This window comes from Embiotoca jacksoni, unplaced genomic scaffold (assembly GCF_022577435.1).
Source record: "Embiotoca jacksoni isolate LCO1_2020_lvr unplaced genomic scaffold, fEmbJac1.0.p SCAF_25, whole genome shotgun sequence".
In the NCBI taxonomy this organism is placed as follows: domain Eukaryota; kingdom Metazoa; phylum Chordata; class Actinopteri; family Embiotocidae; genus Embiotoca; species Embiotoca jacksoni.
The window spans coordinates 7027089-7047944 of record NW_027185376.1 but is presented as its reverse complement, the minus strand read 5'-3'; the positions used below and the strand labels follow the sequence as shown (position 1 = coordinate 7047944).

The following is a 20856-nucleotide window of genomic DNA, read 5'->3' as shown; positions in this document are numbered from 1 at the left end:
TACTTTTTTGTGCCGCTTTAGTGGTAAATACTTTTTTTCGTTGGTGGAAGAAACTGTGCGAAGAGTTTTAAAACTGAACAAAAAAATCAAAGGGAGTTTGGAAGATAGTTTTTTTTTTTATTTCAACACAACATCAACACTTATAAACGTCATATTTCACACATTAAGTTGCTGATAATTTTGAGAGCCGCTGACAGACTTCAGTTTTGGTTAACGAGCGAGTTGTCTTACTGCGTCCGCACACTAGGGGGCGTTGGAGATCCAGGAAGCACTAAATGTTGTCTTTCTTAAATACTTTTTTTTTTTTGCATAAATGAAGGTCTTAAAACTTATATATATTTCAGTTTAGCCATCATTCATTTTTAATTTTTAAGTGATTAATACTTAACACAATAAATGAAATGCTTATAAGTAAATATCTGCTGACTTTCAGTGAAATTAAGTTCTCAGAAAGCATTAAAAGACACAAAAATAGGCTTTTTATCCCTCCCAAAAATATTCTGTGTCGGAGGCTTATCGGTTCTTTCCTGAGGCTCAACTTTGTGGAGGAGGGAGCGTTTGTTTGGGTTTTGCCCGTAATTAACGCGTCAAAGCGCCGGGCGAAGACGCGGGAGGTGTTATAACGCCGACGAGGCGACGTGGAGCGTTTGGAGGGCAGCTCTAAAAATGTGCCGCGCCGTCACGTCTGCCACCTCTGGTCCTTTATTTTTATTTATTTATTTATTTTTTTTTCCTCCCGACTAAAACTCGGGGAAGCGAAGCTTTGGTGGCGTCGTGACAACTTCTGTCTCCTAGCAACGTGCCGAGATCCGAGAAAAAAAAATAAAAATTGACTGACAGACTGTTGAAAGCGTGCGCTCGCGGCGTCGCCGTGAGTGCGATGGATGTGCGAGTCGAGGTGAACAGAAGGCGGGATGTGTGATGAATGTCTAATCGGGTGTTTTTTTATTTCTTTTTTTTATTTTTTTTTTTCACCTGCTGAGCTTCTTAAAAACTCAGGCTGCTTCTTTCTAAGCTTTTGCAGAGGAAACGCTGCTAAGGCACACAAAAACATCCATAAACACACACACACACACACACACACACACACACACACACACACACACACACACACACATTTCCCTGCTGTGCTGCTCGCTGGTGTGCGAGTGATCTCGTACTCAGTCGGAGGAACAGGGTTCGCTGCAGCTTCTCGGGTAGCGACTCTTATTCACCGCTTCCTGTCAGAAACGCAGAGGGAAGCTCTTCTCCGTACGAGTCTGTGATTCCCAAACGTCTCCTCGCAGCGTGTCATCAAATTTAATGACCCCCCCCCCCCATCCCCTCTGTGGTGAAGTCTTATTTTAATAAGTGAGTGGAAGTGTTTCATCGCACAGCGAGACGGCCTCCATCAGAAGAACCTGCTCGTACCGGAGTGATTTCTGCAATGAAAAGGGGGAGAAAAAAAAAAAAGACCATTATGGGTTTAACAGTTAAAGTCATTAGTCATCGAAAAGCACTTTCACTTATGAAACACGAGAGCCGTCTTTGTTTTTGGAAATATTATGGGAACTTTTCAGGAGGCGTCATTGACCCGTCGTTAACTTTATATATATATATAAAAAAAAAAAAGAATCCTCATTTACATAGTTTGTGAAAAGCAGCCAGATTAGCGCCATTAAAAAGTGTCAGAGCCGTTTGAAGTTTTCGGGCCGAGCCGCCGCGCCCCGTCTTTTATCTCTCTGCCTCCTGGATCTGTTTCCTGGATCTGGAGATGGAGATCGAGCCTCCGGGGCCGCTGAAGTCGCCGCGTTCACCTCTTTCATCTGCTTTTGAAAATTGCGCAATCTCTCGGCGCTGGAGACGCCTTTCATCGGAGAGCTCGGAGGGCTTTACAGTGATTTGTTTTGCTGATGAGAGTTTTTTGGACTCCGCGTGACCTCGGTAAGGATTGATGGGCGAGCGCAGGAGCAGCCGGCAACCAGCAGGCAGGTGTGTGGCAGCGTGCAGTCGGAGCAAATGTAACCGATAAATGAACTCAATTTTCAGATATGGAGATAAATTTGCCTCTAAAAGTCAGGATTTTATGATTTATCGCTACAGGATTTGGTTTATTCTTCACAGTTAAGTCCTTCCAACAGAAGCTGACACTATTTCGGGTTCAATTTTCTCAAGGTTTTTAAAAGTACAGAAGATGAAGATTTGATTTAATATCACGTATTATTTATTTTACTTACTTGTGACGTGTTGTGGACTAAAAGGAAAGGAAATGTGGAAACTGGATGACGTGACGTCACCTCATTCGTTCCTTTGGGTCCAAAGAGCACGTGATAAATCTTCCCAAACAAATACTGGTTTTATTCACAAAAATAACATGATGATAATAATAATAATATAACTTATCCAATTGTCAGCATTTGTTTGATCGTTAAAATGTGAGAAAATACAAAGACATTTTTTTAAAAAGTACATCATAATGGTCCAAAATGTCAAAGTGATGAATTAAAGAAACGATAGAAGAGGAGAAAACAGGCGGAAATCTTCACATTGAAAAAGCAGAAACTCTGAATTATCTGTCTCTTCTGTTCGACTTTGACAATTATTATAAAAAAAAAAAGAAAAAAAAAAGGTGCAAACCAATTTTTGACTTTTGTCTTATTTTTCCAGTTATGACTTCTTTTGTGTTCATTTGTGCTTCACTGATCAATCCTGTTCAGAGTCAACATTCAAGTTCACTTGGAAAAAAAAAAGATTGTCGTGAAAGGCCTTGATTTTCACGTCACATTCAGCCGACGAAATCAAATTCGGTGATCGCTGACATGCAGATTACATATCATCAAGCTGCTCCGGTTCGTTCGTGGGCGCTTTGTGCTGCGAAAAAAAGAGGAAACGATCACTTTAAACCAAAGATTTGGGCTGAAAATCACACAAAAAAACACATTTTGCTTTCAGTAAGGTGTTTTTTTCTGCATTAAACAAGTCAAATGTCTGACACGCACACATAAATCCAGCAAAACCACACTCGAATCATGTGGAAATCTTACCGAGGAACAACAACATCTGTAGTTCTTCGTCTGCATTTGTGTAAACTCGTGTTTGTTTGTTTTTTTGGATCATATTTGTTGTCATTCTGTCTTCTGCGTTTGTACTTGGAGAGACGTTACAGTCCTCTGTGGATGGGCGGCCTCCCAGGAGTCCGTGTGGCGGGCGGGCGGGCGGTCACGCTCGGGCAGAGCCGTGGTGGTGGTGGTGGTGGTGATGATGATGATGATGGGGCGGAGGAAGAGTCCATCCAGCAGCGTCTGCCAGGACTGACGCTCGCTGGCTCCTCAAGCTGGAAATTGCCATAATGTGTCCTGCAGGGGTCGACGGCTCGGGCCTCTATCAGGGGCTCCATCTGCTGCACACACACACACACACACACACACACACACACACACACACACACACAATCCACACACACACACAATCCATGATCCGTCAGACATTCGAATGATCATATTTGAGTTTGTAAGAAGCTGAAAATATTTGACGCCGTTTGCTTAAAAAAAAAAAGGTTTATTGGATTATCGGAAGAAGTTGCTGATTCATTTTCTGTCAGTCAGCTGATCGATCAATTAACTGATTGTTGGAGCTCTAATGAGGTCGTTTCGCATCTCGTTTCCTTCTTTCCGTCTCTCATTCGGCCATTTTGTGTGTTGTTTTTGATCCTTTTCATCATATTGATTCGCTTTCTGGTCAATTTGCATCTCATTTTGCTCTTTTATTGTCTTCTTAGAGATGTTTTGCATCTCTATTTGGCCTCTACACGGTTGGTTTGTGCTTGATTTTTGATCTTTTGTGTCTGGTTTTGGTAATTTTTTGTGACTTGATTTGCACCTCTTTCTTGGATATTTGGGATTTTCACACCGTTGGTCCATTAAACTCATTCTGTAATCCATCGTCTCCTGAAGACGGAAGGACTCTCTAATGTCCTCAGTTTAATGTCTAAAATTCAAGATTGGTCCTCGCAGAGATAGACATCCTCGACTCTGCAGCGCGCGCGCACACACACACACACACACACACACACACACACACACACACACACAAGTAGGCCGCTTGCCCTTTGACCTCAGCAGCTCCTGCGTGACTCCGTTCGCGGTGAGACGAGGTCTGGAGGAAGACTCGCTGCCTCCCGTCCAGATCTCTGATGAGTGGGTGAAGAAATCGACGCTCCAGCTTTATGGAAACGTCGGCTCAGCACGTTGCCCACGGCGACGACACACGGCGGAGGACACGTGTTAGTCAGCGCTGTAACGTTCACGCTGCTGGAGCATTTCCACATTCAACAGAGTGTAAAAAAAACAAAAAAAAAACAAGGAAATTCGGCAAACAGTTTGGCTAAAACATGTCAACGTGTCAGAAGGACGGCGGTTTCACGTCTCCTCTCAGTTATAACCCTCAAAACAAATGCTTTATATATATATATTTTAATGACCTCCTCCCAGATTTTTATTTATCATCTTTTTTTTTTCTAAGTTGTACTTTCTTTTAAACAACAGAATCTGGTAGAAACTGATAAAATAACATGCAGCTGAAAAATGTAGAAAAAAAAAAAAGCTTGTACCTGGAAGTACAATTATTTTTGTGAAACTACTACTTCAAACATAAAACAATTAAACCCAGCGCCTAATAGATGTGGTCGACGGTAAAAATATCCTTCGTCCGGGTCTCTGGTACGAATCCGGGCTCTCGTGGTTGTTGCGTTTTAAAAAAAAAAAAAAAAAAATTTATCACCTGAATCACCTTCATCTTTTTTTTGCACCTGCTGATGTGAACGAAGCCGCATGCACCACGTCAACGGTGACGTCACGCCGTACATCACCAGGCGTCTCCTCCGGTATGATGTCGCGCCGGGTGTAGCTCTGTGTGTGTGTGTGTGTGTGTGTGTGTGTGTGTGTGTGTGTGTGTGTGTGTGTGTGTGTGTGTGTGTGTGGTTATTTTTAGCTTCTGTCTGCGAGTGCACTCTCTCCTCGGCCCCGTGGGGACGTCTGTTTTCTGTTACTCCACGCCGGCACGTCGGTGTGCTGGATGCTGCCGCTCGGTCGCTCCGCATCTTTACTAACATACACTCCTCCACAAAAAACACACACTTTTACACACACACACACACACACACACACCAGCCCAGACGTAGAAACTTTCCGCCAAACGTTTCCCCCGGGTTTTGTTTTAATCAACTCTCTTTCTCTCGGGGGACGTCTGCCTGTCGTCGTAACTAACGGTATAAAGGTGTGACAGAAAGTGGGTCAGCCAGGTTGCCCTGGTTACGGCTCAGTTGAACCGATAAATCACGTTGCTAAGTCGCTCCTCGAGCTCCTCCGACGTTGTTTCAGGACCTCGCAGCGCTCCTCGACAGCAGGCGTGTTGTTTCCTGCCGACTGTCTCTCTGTCGAGACGGCGTGTTTTCACGGTTACCTCGGACGACCCGAGAGACCGCCGCGTCGTCAAGGCTGCGCTGGCGTCTGTAACTGAAAACCCACCGATATGACAACTGCACGACACTGACGTGTGAGCTGCTTTGATGTTGAAATATTCCTTTTAGTTTAATTTCAAAGGAAAAAAAAAATCGATCTTTTTTTTGTTGTTTTCGTCATACTTTTGTAATATTTTACACTGCCCGATCTGACCTTGGTCAACATATCCAAACTGCCTCCTCTGATTCGATAACTGGAATAACCGATATTGCTGTTTCGATATTTTTCTTTTGTGTTGATTCCACAGATTATTTATTTTTTTATATATACATAAATATGCAGAAAGGAATAGCTCGACGGGGGAGGAAGGGAGGAGGGGGGGGGGTCACTCTGTAGGTGAAGAGTATGAAGAATTGATGTAAAAGTAGAGGAGGAAAAGCTCTTCAGTCAGGAGGAAGGCGAGAGGCAGAGCGACTGGGTGGATGGGAATATTGAGCCACAAAGCATTTATGTCGGATCAAAGCTAATCCTTATCTCTGGGAGAGGATTCAGTAATACTCGCGGCTGTCTCGCCCCCTCGAGGGAAGGCCTCGGCATCCGTCTCCCTCCGCTCCTCTTCCTTGTAAAACCGCTGGGATTTTTCCTGCACCTTCCTCACGACGTTGACTCGATGTGTGTGTGGGGGGGGAAGGGGGAGGGGGAAGTAGGTCAACTGGGGAGTGCGGAGCGAGGAGGAGGGAGTCCATGGTTCCTGAAGGAATTGTCCTTCTTCTTCTTCTCATGTAAAGTGATTTTCCTTTTTGGAGGTTTTATCATCTTCAAAAACTCATGAAAGTGGAAACACATTTGTCTCCCGGTGAAAAAATTTTGTATTCTCGTGGAGTCGCGAGTGGGCGTGGCCAAACGGCTCGAGAGCGCCCCCTACAGAGATGCCCCGGCGGCCACATTTACCTAAATTCACCAAATCCGGTGGACACGTGTATCACACCTAGACGCACAAAAAAGTTACATTGCACCGTTAGGTCAACTCGACAGGAAGTCCACCATTTTGAATTTAGTCGCCATTTTGGGCGATTCTGACACGGTGTCCTTTGTCGAACTCCTCCGAGGGATTTTGTCGGACCGACTTGAATTTAGGTTCTCTGGATAGAAAACATGTTTGGGATTAAAAGGTATCAAAATAATTTGTTTTCATCGATGTGTGTGCCCGTGAGAGGCGGCCATTTTGAGGGTCTCGCCATGAAACTACGAGTTGCTTTAAATCTTATGTCCATGGACCGACCTTCTCCAAACATCACAGGTATGATAACAGCCCCGCCCTGAAGACCCCTATGGGGTAATATTCGCTTATAGTCATAGCGCCCCCTGGTGGACACTGGAAATGACACTTTTCATACTTTCACGTTCTACGTCAATCTGGTTGATCCCATGAACCTAAAGTCGGGTCACAATAACCTAAACATGTAGTTGATGATATATTGAGACATTCGTTCGACTTTGTCAATGGGCGTCGCTGTGACGATGCGGCAAAGTTTGATGTCTCACCGTGACACAGGAAGTTGATGTTTAAGGTCAAAGGATGCTTGAAACCTCACAAAATGTGTCACATATATCCGGCGTGGTGAGACGATACATGTGATATGTGTTTTGCGAGTGGGCGTGGCCAAACGGCTCCCTCGCCGTGACACAGGAGACGGCTTCGCAGAGGCGGCGCGCGGGAGTGTAAGAGCCCGTACATCACTGCTTGCAGTTTTAATTTCTTTTTGTTTTCACAGTCAAATATTGTAATTTTCCCCCGTCGGACTCGAGTGGTCGCTTCTCCCTCGAGGATTTGCTCAGCTGACCCCGAATGACCCTGTCAAAATAAAAATGTTCGTCACTTCCAGGTCTAGAAAATGAGGCCGATGCAGAAGTGCCTTAAGCTGCAATACCACCGGGTGCCACTAGAGGTCAATACATTTCTCCACGAGTTATTTCTTGTGTTGTTAGTTAAAGTTGTTTCTGGAGGTCCATCTGAAAATAAACCCTCATTAATTAGAAAATAAGCTTCAAAATGATGTGTTTTTGGGGGGCGTGTCTGTTTGATTGACAGGCCTGTTACGTACCCCGAGGACATCCCGAGGCTTTTCCAGGGATTTTCTAGCTGAAGGACGACGTGGCTACGGACGAGAGCGTCTGGGCTCCCGTGTTTACTCTGCTGCGAACCGCGTCGGATCAATCAACCAAATGATTCCCGTTCGATGGGCGGGCTCTTTAAAAAACGCTATTAAACCCTAAACCTTGTCTTGTTGCGGTTTATTTACCGCCGCTCAAGGTCAAATGTGATCATCCATCCTTCCTCGTCCAAATGAACCAAGCTATAAAAGGAGCGAATGAACCGCTGCGAGCGTGCTCGGCGTGAACTCTTATCTGTCATCGCCACATCTGCGTCCCCGCCGGGCGCAGCGGCGCCTTTAATTGCCTGCGATCTTGTTTTTGATAGAAGCGCTGAGATGTTGCAGGACAAAACCAGTGGTCACCCCCTTTTTTTTTTTTTCCATTGCTGTCGCCGCTCGTCGTCTCTCTCCGTCTGTCTCACCGTCACGCCTGGAGGGACGCCGGCTCCGTCGCCACGGCAGCGTCCAGACAGGAGACAGTTTTTCACACTTGAAAATGTTCGGAAGGCGAAAAAAAAAAAAATCAAACTTAAAGTTGGCAGGTTCCTGTTTGGTTATTCATTGTTTCCATGGTGCTATTTTGACAGAGTTTAATCATCTGTAAAAGCAAAACTATCCCGGCTTCCGCATGGATTAACACTGGTAGACGTGATTATGCGGGAGGAGGTGGAGGAGGAGGAGGAGGAGGAATTTGTTGTGGCCTGAAGGAGACGGTTAAAAGAATTAGAGGTACTTAACGGAGGCCGAGGCTCGGGTGAACTCGGCCCTTTGCTGCAGTCCAGCTGCCGGCTGATGTGAACAATATCCCTTCAGTTTGTAAATGCATCGAGGTGGTTCGCCCTCCCTCAGGCCTGGATGGGAGATTAGTAGTCTGGAACGGGAACTGGGAGTTTGGGATGCATCACATCATCTGAAGTGAAGTCAAGCTCCTCGAAAGCTCAACGGCAAAACGGGAAAAATTCCGATTTCAGCAAAGTAAACAAGAAAAGCAAGAATCAGAGTCTCCAGATTGATCAGCTGATTCACAAAACTTTCATGCACTGCTGGTAAATTATGCGGCATTGTAACGACAGGTTGGTAAAGAAATTGTATTAAATGCAGATCAGTCAGGTTTTGGATCCTCTGGTTGGGTTCGGAGGTTCGTTACTGGCGCGTCCCGAAAAACCAAACCTTAAAATAATCACATTTAAGAACGTTTATATCAAAATTAGGTTGATGATTATTTGGAAAAAGTTCTTCACACATCTGATCAGAATTCAGTTCATTTTGTCCTGTTTGCTAAAAATGACCACCCAGCAGAAAATATTGACTTTACATCACAGCGAACTATTTTGAAACTTCTGTACGGGTGAAAAAAATAAAAAAAAATCAGTTGGCACACTCGTGTAATCCGTGACCACGAAGAAGTGTTTTATAACAACAACAAAAAAGCGTTGACGAAGTGAAAAGAAACCAAAGTTTGTGCGAGTCGACCCTTTTTTAGTCACGGTTTTTTTCAAAGGTCAAACATGAAGTGCTCAACGGCAGCATGGTTTACAAAATGTTTGAGAAACATCGGAGAAATGGTAAATATTCGATCTCATAGTTGAGCATTCAGTATTTGTTTTACTTTCTGAGCTGATGCTGCAGACTGTTGAGACGTCCGGAGACGTTTTCCAGCGGATTCCTGCGAATATCCAAAAAGAAAAGAATCCCGCTTGAGTCCACGTTGCTGCCGTTGCCTTCCCTTCTTGTCTAACATGTGTTTCTCTGGCGTTGCAGATGAAGGACGATGCTGCCACCGAGCGGCTGTGATGTCACTGTGAAGTCGGCGGTGGATCGCGGAGCGTCGGAGCCAGCCGTGCTTTCCCTCCCTTCACCCGGAGAGCCTCTCTTCTAGATCCGCCCGGTGTTACGTCGCTCTCACCTGCCAGGAGAATATTTATTTACTACCCCCCCCCCTGAGATGGAGACTCTTTCCCAGGATTCGATTCTGGAGTGCCAGATCTGCTTTAACTACTACAGCCCCCGGCGGCGGCCCAAACTCCTGGACTGCCGGCACACCTGCTGCTCGGTGTGTTTGACCCAAATGCGCAGCAGCCAGAAGGAGATCCGCTGCCCGTGGTGCCGCGGCGTCACCAAGCTGCCCCCGGGCCTGTCCGTCTCCCAGCTGCCGGACGACCCGGACATCATCACCGTCATCGCCATCCCCCACGCCTCCGAGCACACGCCCGTCTTCATCCGCCTGCCCAGCAACGGCTGCTACATGCTGCCGCTGCCCGTCGCCAAGGAGCGTGCGCTGGGCCTGCCCGGCGAGCTGGGCTGCCGCTTCCTGCCCGGCGGGCAGCAGAAGGGCGTGACGGTGGTGACGATGCCCGAGCAGCGGCCTCTCGGCCTGGACATGGGGCTGGAGGGCGTCAGCATGGGGCTGGAGGGAGGCGACGGGGAGAGGAGGGTCATGGGCCCGGTGGGGGGCGGAGGAGGAGTCGGAGGGGGGAAGGGCTCCACGTGGTCCGGCGTGTGCACGGTGATCCTGGTGGCGTGCGTGCTGCTCTTCCTGCTGGGCATCGTGCTGCACAACATGTCCTGCATCTCCAAACGCTTCACCGTCATCTCCTGCGGCTGAAGGGGGCGGGGGGGGAGGAGGCCGCTCGGACCGCCGCGCCCCCTACCTTCCCTCAACCCCCTCACCCCTGGACTCCTCCCCCACCCGCCCGTTAGCCCCGCCTCTCCTCAGGGGCGGGACTCAGCTGAGGACTAAACTCGCATCACGGGCCTTCAAGGAAACTACGGAGCGACGTGGAGATGGCAGGAAGGAGATCCACCAACCGGTCGGCCGTTCTGATTCTTAGTTTTCTTACTTTGGGCGACTGAAATCAAACGGAAATACACATTCAAGTGTTTTCTCCGAGCCCTCTCCATTATTTCCATTTCCCCTGAATAAACGCTCCGGGAATCTCCTCAGACGTGTTTGGCCAGCTGTTTTTATTGATTTTTTTTAGGCCAGAAGTTGGTTTTCCTGTTTAGTCTGTGGTTCGTAGATCAGTTATCATCGTGTTGTTTAGGCGTCTCCAGCTGGTCTCCAAGTGCACAGAGTCCAGACTCGGCTGCTCTTCGTTCCCTCGTATTAACTGTTCAGGCGAGGGAACTCAAAACCAACACGGATTTCCTTTTTTCCTTTTTATTTTTATTTTACACAATTTCTTCAGAACAAACTTGCTGTGATGGTTCATCGTTGGTATAAAGGAGGATTGTAAACGTTCATACGTGCCACAGCAGCTAAACTACAAGTACCGGTAGAATTAAGTTGCTTCGTTTTAGGGCTTCAATGGTATGAAAGAATGCGTCAAGGAAAAATTACATATTTGTGATCATTTATAAAAATGATACATGTTTTCTATGTTGTGTTTTGGCCTGTCAGCAGCTTCCACAGATGGTGATAGTTGCTTTTTCTTTGACTGTTTTCTTTTCTTAACCTGAACTGGTAAAATGATTTGATGAAACTGTGTCCAGCCGCCTGTTGAGATGCAAACCACCAAAAAACATGCTGTCGGATAAAGAAATACTTGGAATTGGTCGACTTGCATTTTGGAAAAGAAGTTGGTTTTTTTTTGCTTTATTTCAGAGAATTAGTGATGATCAATATCACCTTCATATCTGCCCACTGTGAAGAGAGCTGCGTTAGCTGTACGCTTCTTTCAGCCGGTGTTACGGGAAGTTACGTGCTACATGCTAAATAAGTTCCCGCATCTAAAAAAAAAAACTACTACTTTTTTTTTCGCAGTTGTAATTTTTTTAAGTCTTAAACAAACAAAACAAGCCATGGTAACATCATTTGAGCGCTTGGGACGTATTGCTAGTTGTATTTTTGCACTTTAAAGAGAGCTAAGCTAGCTGGTTCCCTTTGCAAGCATGCTAGCTCCCCATGTAACTTCCCCCCAAAACATAAGTTGATGTTTTGACATTTCTGATTATGTTAAGGATTAAAAAAAAATCAAGTTCAGACATGCTACAGTAGGTAAATCTGAGGTCTTTAGAGCTGGCTAGCTTTTCCCCTCTACTCCCAGTCTTTATGCTAAGCTAAGCTAATGGCTCCATCCCTGAAGTTGGGTGTTGATCCTCTCATCCAACTCTCTGCAAGAAAACCCAATAAGCCAAAGTGTCAAGATTCACCTTCAAATAAAGGAGGTGCCACATTTGACCTTCGACAGAAGTCTTTTTTAAAATTTTTCTTATATGATGGCAGCGTTTCTTTTGGTTTTTCACCTCCATCAGGTTTGTGTTTCCCTCCGAATAGGTTCTTTCCACGTAAAACAATTTCTTCATCTACTCTTCCGCTGCAGCTTCGGACCGGGTTCTCTCCGCCGACCGCTCACGTCATCGACTCCTCGTCCTAAAACCTTCCTTAATTCAGAAAGCGGTGGGTATGTGGGCTCGGCTGTGCTGTGCAGCGGTGTGTGTTTATGTGTGAGTAATGGGTCAGTAGCGGGGCAGGAGTGGGCGGCTGCCGCAGGGTTTCCTGTTAATGAAGGCAGTATCGATTTATCCGCTTTTGAATATTTCTCCGCAGAGATGGATGTTGCTGGGGTTATTTTTTAGTTTTTTTTCTTCTCACTTTTCTATGTTGAGGCAAGTCGTTGGTGTGTTGCTGTAAAGCCGTCGACTGAACGGTTGCACACAAACAGGGCGAACTCTTTTTGTACAGCAGCCTCGTCATGTACAGAATGATTGTAATTTTTCGGATAAATTTTTCCTTTTGTTGACATGTTTTTACTTTGTTGGTATTTAGAAGTCAGATTAGAGATGATCTTTGTGTGTTTGCTCTTTAAGATACAAACATGACAAAGTTATTCAACGCACTTTGAGGCATGACACATCAAAAACATGAGGAAAGACCGTTTGTTATTTTGGGCACTTGCATATAAAGAGTACTGCACCGAAATGTTGCATATAAATACATATATACACATGTTCACTTAAAAAAAAAAATAAAAAAAAAATCTTGTCTAATACAACCAAGTTATTGATGATCCAAATACTGAGAGTACAAAAAAAAAAAAAAAAAAAAAAAAAAGTAGCTTTTCCCCCTGAAAATGACAAAACCTTACTTTGATTTGGACCTTTTAAACTACAGAGATTTCATTTTGCAGCAGGGCAGCTATTTGTTTCGCAGATGAAGTGGGAGAAGGAGTCGGTTAAGCTGAACTGGTTCATGTGCAACACGGTTGCTATGAGACTGTAGTGAAAAGCCCTTTTGAATTTCGGTGTAGCTTTGCTGGAAGTTGGAATATTTTTAGCTGCGAGTACTCAGCGCTCTGTAGGCTGCAGGAAAATGAGCTAATTTCTCAACACTTGAGACTGAGGTGTTTCTTTCTGGCAAGACACTGAGATAAAAGAAAATCAGTTAAAATACAAAAGGCTATTCACATTGAACATTTATTTGCATTTACAGGTTGGAAATAGTGGGTTTTTTTAATGGTTAATAAACCATAAATTCATGCTTATCAATAATGAATTTTGAGAACGATATTAAAGATTGCCAGATTGTGAAAACGTATTACCCTTTAGAGCATCTAAAAGACCCGTAAATGGACCTGGCAACCCAAAAACGTTCTGAATGGCTTATTACTGAGCTATGAAGCGTTAATAAATGACTTATTAACTTGTTACGGATGCAGTATGGACAGCAGACCTTTATAAGCACTATGTAAACATCTAAAAATGTAAAATATAATGGTTTGCAGTGCTACAATTCAGTTATAAACAGATTTAAAAAAATTCCAAGGACGCATCCTCGGGATTCAGAAAAAACAGATTAAACTTAAAAAACAAGTCAAAATCCAAAGAAGAAATATAGACGTTTCGATCTCTGAAAAGAAGTCCAAAAAACACAGCTGCAATTCCCCCTTATGGCCACAGGTGCCGCCAAAAACAACAAACAGAGATCTTGGACATTGTTGCCTTACTGCACAAGTATTATTTTATCTGTTTATGCACCAGCTTCTACACATAAATAAACTGCAATATTTGTTAGTGTAAAGTGAAAGAGACTCAAAGTTGATGGGTTTGGTGCCCAAAATATAAAGAAAACAACAACAAATATTCTTATTTCATTTTTAAAATCACTGACAGATTTAATTTCTACCAAGAAATCGTCCCTTTAAAAACTGTTAACTGTGCTTTTATAACGACTAATAACTTAAAACCTGAGCAAACAAAATCTGCATGGTTACATAAACGTAAATGCAAACCTGTTTTGTAATTATCTGGGTAAATCAGTCCTTTAGGTCGCCATCAAGCAGCCATTTTGGGGACATCTGGATGTGCCATGGGTCAAAATCTTTTAATATTTTAACACCATCAAAAGCCATCATAACATTAGCTGCAGTGATAAATTATTATAAATCTGATTTACCTTAATAAAACACAAAGGTAGGAGTAAATTGTAACCTGAATAACTTAAATTTGACTTCACTCCCTTCATGATGAATGATGCTGTGTTCATTCCTTTCTCTCTGGCAGGCAATCATCATTAATGAATTAATTTTCATGTGATGAAACGGGGATGGAAAAACAAATCCACCAATTGTTTTTTTTTCAACCCTGATACTGTCTATATGATAACTTTTATGAGTTTCATTATTTGAAGGAAAAAAAACTGGAAAATGATAGAATGCACAAAAAGGCTTGTTCCGGTCATCCTATTACCTTTTTATCCTTTCAGTCACATGACATTTTCCTGCGATTTTATTTTTTTTTTCCCACGCTGTTCATATACAGGAAAGAAAATCTCCTTCCTGTTCTCTGTAATAATAGTTTTTTTTCCAAATCTAAAACTGCCCTGTACATCTTTTTTTTTTTTTTTTTTACAGAAACTTAAAAGAAGACAGAAACGTAGCGGGACGTTTGTCATTTCTGTGCCTGTGTGTTTGTAAAATGCTGTGAAGTTCCTGTTGTAGTTTCCTGCTTGTGTTCGGTCCGACGACGCAAGCAGCGGCTGTTTTTAGTGAACTATTAAAGCAAAACACTCTGAATCTGAAACAAGGACTCCGGCAGTCTTTATTTAAAAAAAAAAAAAAAAAAAAAACTACATTTCAGCATAATTGTCCTCTCTGGAGAAATACTACTTTCTTATTCAGAAGAAACGGACCCCATGAATTTTTTTTTTTTTTTTTTTTTTTTTTAAAGCGTATTCCCTCTAGCTTTATGTGTCGAAAGCTCATATTTCACGGTTCAGTAAACTCGGTGGAAGGCATGGCCTCTTTGTTTACCCTCAGGAGCCTCTTTTCTCCTCAAATATTTATTGATATAGTGTCACGGAGGTAATTAACGCTCTCCGGGGGCCAATTGCAGCCGGCTTTACTGCAGAAAAACACCTCTGTTCCTCTCAGGCAGCAGCGAATGATGACCGCGCTCCACAAGCAGCTCAATCACTGCTGCGTTCTTTACTTTAATGACCGCAGAGCCTCTTTATTTCCAAGGGCATCAATTACTCTGGAGTCTGGACTTCGTGTCACGTAAAGAAGTGTTTCATGTTCATTTTCCAGCATTTTAAAAAAAAAAACAGTTTGCAGCTAAATATTCAAAGATGCGTGTTGCCCGATTTTGGTTTAAATTTACTACTGGGTCCATTTAGTCATGATGTTCACCACGGAACTGAAACTGGAGCAGAGAAATATCAGAATTTGATGTCAAACTCTGGAAATCGTCAACAAAGACCCTTGAAATGCTGCAGAAAGTCTACGTCTACGGGTTTTCTTTGACATTGATGGGGTTGTGTCACCGTGAATTCATCCCCCTGAGTCAGACTGTCAACACCGAGTTCCACCGGGACCTTCTGAGGAGTCTCAGGGGAAACATTCCGCCTGAACTGTGGCGCCATGGCAACAGGGTTCCCCAACATGACACCACACCCGCTCACAGTGGAGAAGAGGAATCAGCGGAAATCAATGCATGGGCTCAGGAACACTTGGTTGAAAGCAGGTGTGTTGAAGAATTCATTCCCCAAAAATTTTACCCAAAGTCTGATGTAAAATCTGAACCTTGAAAATGTCTTGATTTATCTGCCCACCAAACTTCAAAGATTTGAACTCGTGCTAAAAGTCAAAAGTAACTCACTAAAGTTTCCTCATCTTCACCCGGATGGCTTCTCATTTGCATTTTTGTTTTTATCTCCGGCGCGCAGCATTAAATGTTTCATCCCGGCAACTACTTTCTCGTATCACCGCATTATGCGAGCGCTCTCGAGGATGTATCATTGATTCTTGGCGTGAGTCCGAGACATCGTCATCCGTTTAAGTCTGGCAAGCGGATGAGGCTTAAAAAAAAAGAAAAAAAAAAAAGTTATGTTTCCCATTTGTAGTAGTCAGTGTTGGGTGACAGTGTGCAACAGAGTGAATAAAAGCAATATCAATTTTTCAGAGAACACTCCTATGGTATGTCACACAACTGAAAACTTAAATATTTGAGAGGATTAGAGGACAAAGTTCTGTGTTTTAAGCGTGGAGGCTCGTTTAATAAGACATGCCGAGGATGAAGTGAGGAGTTTTCGGTAGGCGGGAACCACAAGTCACTGAAGTCACAGTCACAAGAGAAACAAGTGTTTATAGAGCTACTATTCATGTGTAAAATACAGTATTATATCATTATAAACAGCAGACACTCTAAAACTGTACTGGTCAACACCTAAGAAATGTAAATGCATCTATCGTGGATTCAACAGATAAATATCTTTTATTATTCAATTTCTTCACCAATTTTAGCCATCCAACAACAATGTTTTGCCCTTTTTAATCTCTTACTGAATTTACTGATTTCACTTATTTTACTTGGATTAGTGTATTTGCCCAATTTGATTTTGTTAGCGGGTTTTTTTCGGCGGTTTCTGTGGGTGAAGCTGAGCTGGAGCCACGTGAAGCCTCGAGTTCGGCAGTTTGGCCGTCGAGATCCAGAAATGACCATATTTGGACGAGCAGGGGAGGAGCTTAGCGGTGGATCTGACTCCATCTGATCGGGAACCAGAGGACACTACGCCCCGCCCACTTATAGCAGGAAACCGCTATTCACCAGCAGTTCCTCCTCCATCGTTCCTAGCACAGCCTCATATTTTAAGCTCACGTTAGCTTTACTGTTTTTATCTCAATTACTAATCCAGCCACAAAATCATCTTTGACAATTTACACGTTGACGTCTGAGCTCTGGTTCCCGCTGCAGCGAGGGAGAGGCGGCGGTAGGTCGGCCCGACCCGGGACGATCAAACAAATTGAAAAATGACAGCCTCGGAGAAACGAGCCTCACTTAACCGGCAAAACACAGACGAGTAGAGAAAATCAATTCTGTCTCTGGTGCGATCGTCGCTTCGGAGCGCAGGTGTGGATAACGACAGGTTAATTAGTCTGCATGTGTGGGTCGGTTTCACCTGCACACGTGCAACCCTCCCCTCCCCCCCCCTCAACCCCCTCCCACAGTAAGTGATGGCTGGTTTGCTTTGCAGCGTTCGACGGCCCACATTTGCATTTTGAAAGCATCCACAAATGGAGGGCTGTTAAGCTCTGGACTCTGAAGCTCTTTGAATGGAATCTTTTTTTTTTGGTCATTTTTAAAGTGGCGGACCTCGAGGTCACTTCATCCCGCTGATTTTAACTCCCACCATCAGACCGGAGCTTCGTTACGTGTTCATTTAAATGGTCAGAGGAAAAATTAATGAAGACGTTTCCTTCCAAATTGAATTACAAATTACTCCCACGCTCAGGAAATGATTGAACACCGACCAAGAAAATGTTTTGAGTTTGATGCCAGCAAATAAATTAGTCAGCTTAAGGCCCTTTGCCTGCATAATGTCTTGATGATTTTAATGTTTTATATATATATTGACCCACGACACCGAGACTTTTTAAAATTCACGAGAACTCTTGTCCTCTTGTGGTATTCATCTTCTCTGTCTGTGTCTTTGCACTTCCTGCTTTACGTTAGTTTGCTAAATTGTTAGCCTCTGTAGCTTCTAGACGCTGTCCACGTTGCCTGTTGCCTAGCAACCGGTTTGGGTCAAGTCCCAAAAATGACTAGTTTCAGGGTTATTTTCTCTCTCGTTAAGTAAACTGAAGTCCTTTAAGTCTTTTATTATCCAGGTTATTCTGGCGTATTCATATTTTGTGCGTCGGACTGTAACTGAGTTACTCGTTTAAAAAAAACCAACCAGGAGTCTGAACACGCTGACGTTTACCCAGTTTAATTTACAGGAAACAGTAATCAGCCCGCCCTTCCTGCATCGTCATCTCCTTCGTCAGCTCGTGCGTTGCGGTAAACACATTCGAGGCACGACGCGCTGCAGCCGGCGGACCTTTTCGCCCAGACGACGCTCTCGCTGTGACCTTTTTGCCACGATCAGGGCAGATGGCCAAAACGGATCCTGAACAGTTTCCAGTTATTATTTTTTTCCTTCTTCTTCTTCCAAGAGACGTCCTACAAGTCTATACATCTCAGCATCTCTGCACATCCGGTGTGACAATAAAAAAAAAAAAGGTCGAGCTGTTTGTTTGCGGCTTCCGACAACAGAATCCACAAAGTTGGAGATATAAACCGAGAGCTCACCGCGGTGCAGTAAAAGAAGAAAAATAGGGGCTTTTAATTTGAATGCGTCCGCCAGGCTCCCGTGTGTTCATCTCGTTCCTCTTCACAGAGGAGGCCCGCGAGGTAACGGCGGGGCGCAACAACAGATGGTTTGGTTTTATCTGCGGTGAGCACTCAGCCCTCGTGCTTTTCTTTCAGCGCGAGTATTGTTCACTTCAATTGGAGAGCCCAGACGGGCTTTTCTTCCTCCCGTCGCTCCTGGAAATCTTCCTCTGACACCGACAATACCTTCCAGTCCCTCGTGCAATTACACCGCAAGGACTTAATCACACCGGTTTACACTTGCTGCCTTTTTTTTTTCCTTTTTTTTGTCTCCTCGATTTTTACCTCTCCCCATCGACTCCCCCGACTCTTGACTTCAATTACTGATTTAATACATGTACTTTTTTCAATTTCCCTCCACGTCTTGTCTCTCTGTACACATCAGTGTCTTCTTATCGTGGAGGAGGGATGTCAAAGATCGCAGGGACGCTCGTTAAGAGAAGGCTTAATTGGGTGTTTAGACATTCGAGAGCGTTGCTTGTCTAAGGAGTGGCCCCCTTCAGCTGAAGGCTTCTTCTGTCAATCAAAAGGGGTTTGTTGGTGAGATGGGGGGTTAGGGGGGCATTCAGTGGATTGATGGAAATCAATCAGTCTATCCACAGGATTTATGGGTGTTAGGAGTAAAGTTGTGCAGAAAATGTTCAACAGCAGCTTTAGTAATCAATGACTTCCTTCGAACTTTAACAAAACATACAAAACATTTACCAATTTTTGCGATCTAATATCCTCAAAGTTCTTCAGGATCTTCACTGCAGGTACAAAACAAGAACATGAAAGATGGGCGACGTCATGTAGATCTGTTAATAAAACACAAGAAGCTCGTTTAAGCTAAAGTAACACAACCAGGCCGAGAGTCAACCAGCTGTCAAACAGCTGAACTCCAATGAACCAACAGATAACGACGCTAACAACCCTCCGACGCCTCAGAAGGTCCCGATGGAACTCGGTGTTGACAGTCTGACTCTGGGGGATGAATTCAAGGTGACACAACTCCCGGCCAACGCCAAAGAGAAACCCACCTGGTGTCTCCTGACCCGACGCGCCATCTTCAGGTCTCGGAACAGTGAAGCTCCGCCCCCTTCTTGAAACGCGAACGTCGCTCAGAAACGACCTCGACTTTCTGAAGCAGAATAAAAAATAACGTAAACGTGAACAATCGTCACACATTTTAAACTCTTTGATGAAGAGCTGAGTGTCTCGTTTTCAGTCTGAGCTCGTGCGGTTCTGGAGACGAAACCGTCGGCTGGCGTCGCTCGTCCTTCATCCCTTCGTCTGACAGTAAACAAACAGGAAGCACTTCGGAGGGAACGGACTCGAGGGCTCTTTGTTGCGTCGTCATAAAGTGGTTCGCCGAATTCATCCACTGATGTTTATTGATGTTTGATGAAGAGGACGAAACATTAAAGGCAGAGAAAGAGCAAAACTGAAGAGCAGAAAATTGAAGCTATCTTGACGTGTGTAATCCATCACTCTTTCTTTTCCTTTCTTTCTTTTCTTTTACTGTTATTGTTACACAACCAGCAGCGAGGACCATTTTAAAAATCCTCTTAGCTTCCAACGACGGTTGTTTTCACCAGATTCCTCGTCAGAAAATGAAACCCAACAGACGAACGATGGGAAAAAAAACCACATTGATAATTCATTTCCTCCCATTTAAAAGGCTGCTGTTCATTGCGGATTCATTTCTCCTGCATGTTGATGTTACACGTTTAAAACCACGGTTACGTGACCAATATCTTTCCACTGTCTTCACCACTTATATCCACCAGTTGTCCAGACTCTCCTAAATTCAGCAAAAAAACCCACAAAAAAACCACCCCGATGAAGACACTATTGATCCTCACCGGTCCCGAGAGGAAGAGCTGTTTTTTTCCCAACACTTAATGCTCAATTAGGTTATTTCTTAATTAGATCTGTGGCCCAGATTATTTTGCCGTCAGCGGAGACGAGCTGTGAAACGAGCCGGCAGGATCGATGCCGCTGGGAGACGACCTTTGCTGCGGGTGGCGGCGAATCCCACATTAGCATATTTTTACATCAGGAATGTGCTTCTGGATTTAGTTTGCCCCCCCCCCTCCACACCCACTCTTAACAGCCTCATGTGTTTAGATAGTTCAAAGAGGCATAAACTGAAATTAATTCTGTCGGTGCCAGCGGAGGAGCGAAGCGCTTACTCTCTCCATTTCACTGACGTTTTTGCCGTTTGGCGATGTATTTTCTTCCGACCGTGCCGTCGCCACCAGTTTAATTTATTTACGCGCTTATTGATTCAGATAGTTCCCAGCGATGCATGGCCCTGTGCAAATCATTGGACTACACTGGGAGTATTGACTGCAGAAAACCTTTATTGTGCCATCATCACGTAGGCCTGCGAGCCAATTTCTGCAAGCGGTGCATTTTTTTATGCACACAATCATAAAAGCAGACAAGCAAAATTATGCACACGCACAAACACACACACACACACACACACACACACACACACACACACACACACACACACACATATACACACACACACTCGGGCAATCACCTGCCTCCCTCCAACCCCAGCACACTTGTTTCTTTCATTCCCTGTTGAAATGAAGCATGGAAGTGAGGCTTGCTCAGTC

At 44.3% G+C, this 20856-nt stretch overlaps 1 protein-coding gene across 1 annotated transcript in view; it reads left to right on the top strand.

Annotated features, from left to right (window-relative positions):
• rnf152 (ring finger protein 152) overlaps positions 1-14448 on the top strand; it is a 36769-nt gene extending 22321 nt beyond the window's left edge. The window contains exon 2 of the mRNA XM_069159351.1: positions 9356-14448. Coding sequence (XP_069015452.1) covers positions 9540-10199 — 660 coding nt within the window. The 5' untranslated portion in view covers positions 9356-9539 and the 3' untranslated portion in view covers positions 10200-14448. The remainder of the gene's footprint in view (positions 1-9355) is intronic.
• Positions 14449-20856: the final 6408 nt, after the last annotated feature.